Source organism: Cucurbita maxima, unplaced genomic scaffold, assembly GCF_002738345.1.
Source record: "Cucurbita maxima cultivar Rimu unplaced genomic scaffold, Cmax_1.0 Cma_Scf00004, whole genome shotgun sequence".
Taxonomy (NCBI): Eukaryota; Viridiplantae; Streptophyta; class Magnoliopsida; order Cucurbitales; family Cucurbitaceae; genus Cucurbita; species Cucurbita maxima.
In genome coordinates this window covers 5,465,005-5,471,616 of record NW_019272020.1, presented here as the reverse complement: position 1 = coordinate 5,471,616, position 6,612 = coordinate 5,465,005, and the positions used below count along the sequence as shown (strand labels likewise).

The 6,612-nt window shown below is 33.7% G+C and overlaps 1 protein-coding gene across 1 annotated transcript; it reads left to right on the top strand.

The window, feature by feature from the left end:
- Positions 1–2,115: 2,115 nt before the first annotated feature.
- On the top strand, positions 2,116–6,612 carry LOC111478223 (alanine--glyoxylate aminotransferase 2 homolog 3, mitochondrial-like). The gene is made up of 9 exons (XM_023122391.1): positions 2,116–2,461; positions 2,898–3,128; positions 3,836–4,006; positions 4,575–4,718; positions 4,800–4,979; positions 5,075–5,300; positions 5,403–5,516; positions 6,193–6,279; positions 6,382–6,612. The coding sequence occupies exons 1-9, from the start codon at positions 2,231–2,233 to the stop codon at positions 6,423–6,425; spliced, it is 1,428 nt and encodes a 475-aa protein (XP_022978159.1). The 5' UTR covers positions 2,116–2,230; the 3' UTR covers positions 6,426–6,612.

Sequence of the window (6,612 nt, the reverse complement as noted above, 5' to 3'; positions counted from 1 at the left end):
TATTTATATCTCAATCAACGGTTATACCTAGTAAAACTATATATGGTAGATGACATATAAAGTAAATTGTCATAAATAATAAATAACTATGTATAGTTAAAAACTCTATCATTATATCTAGTAAAACTATATATATATAGTAAAATTATATATAATAAGCTGAATTATATATATTCTTTCATGTACTTTCTATATTATCTGTATTCTTTTTTACTGTACGAAGATGTATCATAGTTATATATAGTAGATGGTTATATCTGATGAAACTATATATAATAAGTTGAACTATATATATTCTCTCAGGTACTTTCTATATTATCTATATTATCTCTGTACATACTTGTAGTCATCAATACAAATCATTTAGTCAATATTATTCTTCCATTTTCTCTATCATGTTTTTTGTGTTCATCTAGATCAAGTGTATGTGTTGTTGTGCGATCCTAACAGATGGTTAAGTGCTATAAAGTAGCCAAACTAATGAATTTACTCTCTCGAGATAGAAGGAAATTGAAATAATATTACAATTTTTTGGGTATTTTTTCAAAGGTAAAAGTTTTTTGTATAATTTATTTTAGTTTGTAAAATGGGATAATATTAGCATATTTCTATAAATATGAACAAACATCCCACGTGTCAAAAAGGATACGATGATTTGGGGCATATTCCCATCCAACCAATCTCTGATCGACATCTCAAAGCTGTCGATCTCATCAAAGGCCTGATGTGGCCGTTTACCTTATTTTTATTTTTATTTTTATTTCTTAATTCCACAAGGTGCCTGAAGGTGACATGTTTGATTGTGACCCTCCAATCAAACATTGTATTTTCTGGACTTTCACGGAAATACGTGACAGCCAAGTGATGTCGATTAAGTAATAAATTAATAAATTTACACCTTATATATATATATATATATATATATATATAAAAGGTTTAAATCCATTTTTCAATTACTTTTATTTAATACGATTTTTTTTAGAGTTAACCCAAATTTAGCATATTCTCGATTAAGTGATTTTGAGTTAGTTATAAATGAAATTGAGTGAAAATGACTCTAAATTACTTACAAATTATTTAAAATTGAATTAATTATATTTTTTTAAATAAAATTATAAGAAAAAATATAGATAGAAATTATGAGTATTTTGTTTTAAAATATTCCTAAAAGCAAAATTTTTAAATTTAAAAATAAATAATTATATTAAATAAGATTTGGACCTTACAATATTTTTCCAAATAATAAATATCTTTAAAATATATAATCTATATATATATATAAAAAAATCTACCATACACAATCACTCGTATGCATAAATGAAAAAAAAATAATTTTGACAATATAACGTATTATTGTCAACCTTACAATTTTAAAACGCGTCTACTAAGCGGTTTCAACAACTTTATAATAAAGGTGAGATCCACACGCAAGTTTTAGATTTTTTTTTTAATTAATATCAATCATAAAAGAGTTATTTATGACAATTTATGAAATAAAAATAAATATTAAGTTTACTTCGATACAATTAATTAGTTATCTTTTAATACTAAAATGTATAGTTAACCACAACAAGTAAATCGAAACATAATTTATAAATTGGGATTGAATGCTATTATTAATTATTTAATATATTCTCTATCCATAGTGGTTTTATTTCAAGACGTGAATTTATTTAATAAAAAAAACTAAAAAAATTTAATCAAATTTATAATTTAACTTATACTATATTTTAGCCTAAAGTAATTTTTTATAAATACATTTTAGCTTACTCCTTCAATTTTAGTGTTACTATTTTACTTTATAGGTTTAAAAATTAATTAAAGTTTAGTTTGTGTAATTTCAAAAGTGAAACATAGTTTTTAAAATTTGAATGGTAATTTTTAGTTAAATTATAAAATAATAATAATAATAATTTTTATATTTGGAAAAGTATAATATTAATACGTTTCTAAAATTTATAGGAAAAATTAAATTGGTAGAATTAAAATTACGAAAACTAAAATAAAGAGAGTTGGTTGTTTAGTAATATTTAATTAAATTTAAATGATAAAATAAGTAATTTCTGACTCAGCACGCTGCCTTCCCTCCTCCGCCTTCCCTATATAAACGTTCCGTGGTTTGGCCATCACAGTTCACTGCTCGTTTTCTCTGTCTCTCTCTCTCTCTGGCTGTAATTCAGGCACATTTCTTGAATTTTTGAGAAGACAGAAGAACCCGACAATCGATTCAATGCAGAGCTTCGTCCTCAAGAGATTTTCAGGATTCAAATCCCTTTCCCGCCTGCGTTGCTTCTCTCAGTCCGCTCATAAGGAGGCTACTCTTCACAATGACGTCGCTGTTCCTTCAATTCCGCCCTTCGATTACTCCCCTCCGCCCTACAACGGCCCTTCCGCCGATGAGATCCTCGCCAAGCGCAAGGATTTCCTCAGCCCGTCAGTGTGTAACTACTACCAGAAGCCGGTGAGAATCCTCGATTATATTATGTTTTATTGTTTTTTTTTTTAACATGTTTATATGTATGTTTGTGTGTGTGTGTGTGTGTGTGTGTGTGTCGATGATAGGATAGGATCGTCCATGTTGTGTTTCTGTCTAATTCTGTTTTTCAAATTACGATTTCGAACTTTTTATTGAGTTTTTCGGGTTTTGAATGGTTAATTTATCTCCTACTGATCGTTTGGAGGATCTATGCTTCCGTTTTACCTCCATTTAGGTTTTGTAATTGCGTACACTCGTATTTGTTCTGATTTCCTTCCCCATTTTTGCTTGTTTTCCGGAAGAAATTTGATTGAGAGAGAAATCGATCTGATTTTATTTCTGTTTCTTTCTATCACGTTGCTTCATCTATCTGCGTGTTTATTTGGGAGGACTAATTCTTTTGGACTGTCTATTTCTATAGTTGCTTGTGGTAGATGGAAAGATGCAATACTTATTCGACGACAAAGGGCGCAGATATCTGGACGCTTTCGGCGGGATCGCGACGGTTAGCTGTGGACACTGTCATCCGGATATTGTGAACGCGATCGTCAATCAAACCAAACGCTTGCAGCACTCTACTGTTCTCTATCTCAACCAAGCCGTCTCTGATTTTGCTGAAGCTCTGGCTTCGAAGTTACCGGGAAATCTTAAGGTTCGCAACTGCTTTCTTATTCCTCGCCCAGAAAAAATAGTAATACATGGAAAGGAGAATGATATTAACGCTGTCACTGTTGTTTGTTTTTAACTATTAGGCATCAATAGAAATCACATAATTTATAGTGGAAGCCATCTGCCAACATTAATTTTAGGCCATATAAGATACAGACAAGCTCTTTGGTTGTCGTATTTACAGTTGTAGTTCAATGAATTATAGTGTTAAAAGCAGAGTCGTATGACATTCATATACGTATTATAAATTAAGCAATAAGATATATATAATGTATGAAGGAATCTCGATGTATTCTGGCACTTTACATCACCAGCGATATGAATCAGCAGTATTTAAAGGAAAGATGAACAAGTTTCTTTTTTACTTAGGTAGCTTGTCTTGTCTTATATGTTCTTTTTTAATGTTGCAATTATTGGCTTGATGAGACAAGAGCCATGTGGTTTGGTTCTGTAAATTATCATGCATTTAGGTAAATGAACCACTTGGATTTTAGCTACAAGAATCAAATGAATATCACTAGGATTGCACTTACTGGGTAATTGTTACCCTTTTTTCCTCGCTATCAATGATATCAAACACAAGTCCTCGATCTATAACTCGTGTTTATAATAATGATGATGATCCACTATAGCTAAGAAGTTGAGTATTTGAATAACATTTGGAGCTTCCGATTTGGTCGTACTACTTAGGTGGTCTTCTTCACCAATTCTGGGACGGAAGCCAACGAGCTTGCAATGATGATGGCTAGACTTTACACTGGATGCCACGACATAATATCGCTAAGGAATGCTTATCATGGAAATGCAGCCGGGACCATGGGGGCCACCGCACAGAGCATCTGGAAGTTCAATGTCATACAGGTTTAAGTCACCTCTGTCTTTTCATTTGTCATATTTTGATGAATACAAATTGGGTATTTTTTTAGGCCAAAGTGCTTCTGATTGTGCTTTACTGCTTTTCTTGCCGCTTGTTTTTAAGTTGTTTATGCTTTACCTTTGTGAAAATTATTGTCGTTCCCCAATACTATATAGGTGTATTGAGATGGCGACTTCTAGTTCCATATCTTAATATGATGTGGCGATGATTACGATCGCTATTTTTATCCCTTACAGAAACGAAGACGTGGTTCTCTACAAAAAGTTGTTAGAACTCTTTATAAAATATTTTTGTTTACAATATCAATTTCGTCGTTATCATCGTCCCAGTTTTGTTGTACTAAAAAAATTGAAAAATCCGTGCAATTTTCGTCTGTGCCCACCTTATCTGTAAGTTTAAGATAACTTGATAAGGTATGGGTCACTGTTCATCATACTTGTTCTTTTTATCCAAGGGGATGAACTTCCATGAATTTACCTAGCAATAAAACACATCATATACCTAATTACCATACGGATGATTGTTTGACAACACTACTAATCATGGAAACAGAGTGGAGTTCATCATGCTTTAAACCCAGATCCATACAGAGGTATATTTGGTGCCGACGGCGAGAAGTATGCAAAAGATGTGGAAAACTTGATTGAATTTGGAACTTCCGGTCAAGTTGCTGCTTTTATATCTGAAGCAATACAGGTAACATTTCTTTCTCTCTCAAGTACATTCAAATGACTGGTTCTGGTTCTCAATTAAAAATTTACCATTGCTACGACACAGGGAGTTGGGGGTATCGTTGAATTAGCCCCTGGTTACTTGCCTGCAGTGTATAAGTCCATAAAGAAAGCTGGAGGACTCTGTATTGCCGATGAGGTTCAGTCAGGATTAGCCCGCACTGGGAGCTTCTTCTGGGGGTTCGAGTCCCAAGGTGTTGTTCCTGACATAGTGACCATGGCAAAGGTTAAATTTCTCTTCCCTCTGAGTTAGAATTTAGCTGCGTGGGTGCATGGCATGAGCTAATCTCTAATTATTTCCTTTGTGTTTTTTCTACATAGGGCATTGGCAATGGTATTCCCCTTGGGGCTGTAGTAACCACTCCTGAGATAGCAGAGGTCTTGACTCGTAGGAGCTATTTCAATACTTTTGGTGGAAACCCTGTCTGTACTGCTGCTGGACTGGCTGTCTTGAGAGTCATTGAAAAGGAAAAGCTTCAGGAAAACGCCCATGTCGTTGGCACTTATCTGAAAGATAGGCTCATTGCTTTGAAGGACAAATATGAAAGTAAGAAAATGGTTACTTGCCTATTTGAAATCTTGAAAGAAAATGGTTTTTGGTTGGTTGGTTGGTTGTTGAAGATTAGATTTCCTATTTTGAACCGTGCAGTTATTGGAGATGTTAGGGGAAGAGGACTGATGCTAGGTGTTGAACTTGTGACTGATCGTGAGCTGAAAACGCCTGCAAAAGCTGAAACTTTGCATGTGATGGACCATATGAAAGGTTAGCCACGCTAAACAATATAGACTGCTGTTATAAATTACGAACATTTACCCTGGTATGATATCATTCATTTTTAGTATAAGTTCTCGTGGTTTTGTTTTGGATTTTTTCAAAAGATCTCATATATGTATTCCTTACTTATAAACTCATGATTAACCCCTTAATTAGTCAATATGTGACTCCTCTTCCAACAATCTTCAATAATCCTCTCTTGAAACAAAGTACACCATAGAGCCTCCCTTAAGGCCTATGGAGCCCTCAAACAACTCCCTTAATCGAGGATCGTCTCCTTCTCTAGAGCCCTCGAACAAAGTACATTCTTTATTCAGTACTTGAGTCACTTTTTACTGCATTTTCGAGGATCCCAACTTATTTGTTTCACATTTGAGGATTCTATTGACATGGGTAAGTTAAGGGAATGACTCTAATACCATGTTAAAAATTACGAACCTCCACAATGGTACATGATATTGTTCACTTTGAGCATGAGATCTCATGGAGGCTTTGCTTTTGGTTTTTGGAAAAGACCTCATACCAATGGAGATGTATTCGATATAACCTATAATCAATCCCTTAATTAGTCGACGAGGAACTACTCTTCCAACAATCCTCAACAACTACAAATCATAACAAGATGATATATTATTTACTATTGACGTTTTACTCTGGAATATAGACTTGGGAGTGTTGATTGGAAAGGGTGGATCCTATGGAAATGTGTTCAGAATTACTCCTCCACTCTGCTTCACCAAGGAAGATGCAGGTATTTTCTTTTCTTGTTTTGTGCACCTATTTGAAATGACTTTTCAAGTGTGTTCATTTTGAACTAGCCATAAGGCGAGTGATTCGAAACTTTTGGTTATAGATTTCGTGGTGGATGCAATGGATTACGCGATGTGTAAGATGTGAAAGTTGGGAAGAAAGCATGAATAAGCAAGCAGGCAGCTAAACTGGTAGTGTATCTGTGTTTGTTTGTATGAAGTGAAGGCTGTGTTATAGGAAGTATTAATATATAAGTTTGTGTAGAGATTTCTACTTGTTGGTTGGTTGTCTTGGCATTATATGAGTCAACACCTCGTTGTCTCTTCGCTTTAAA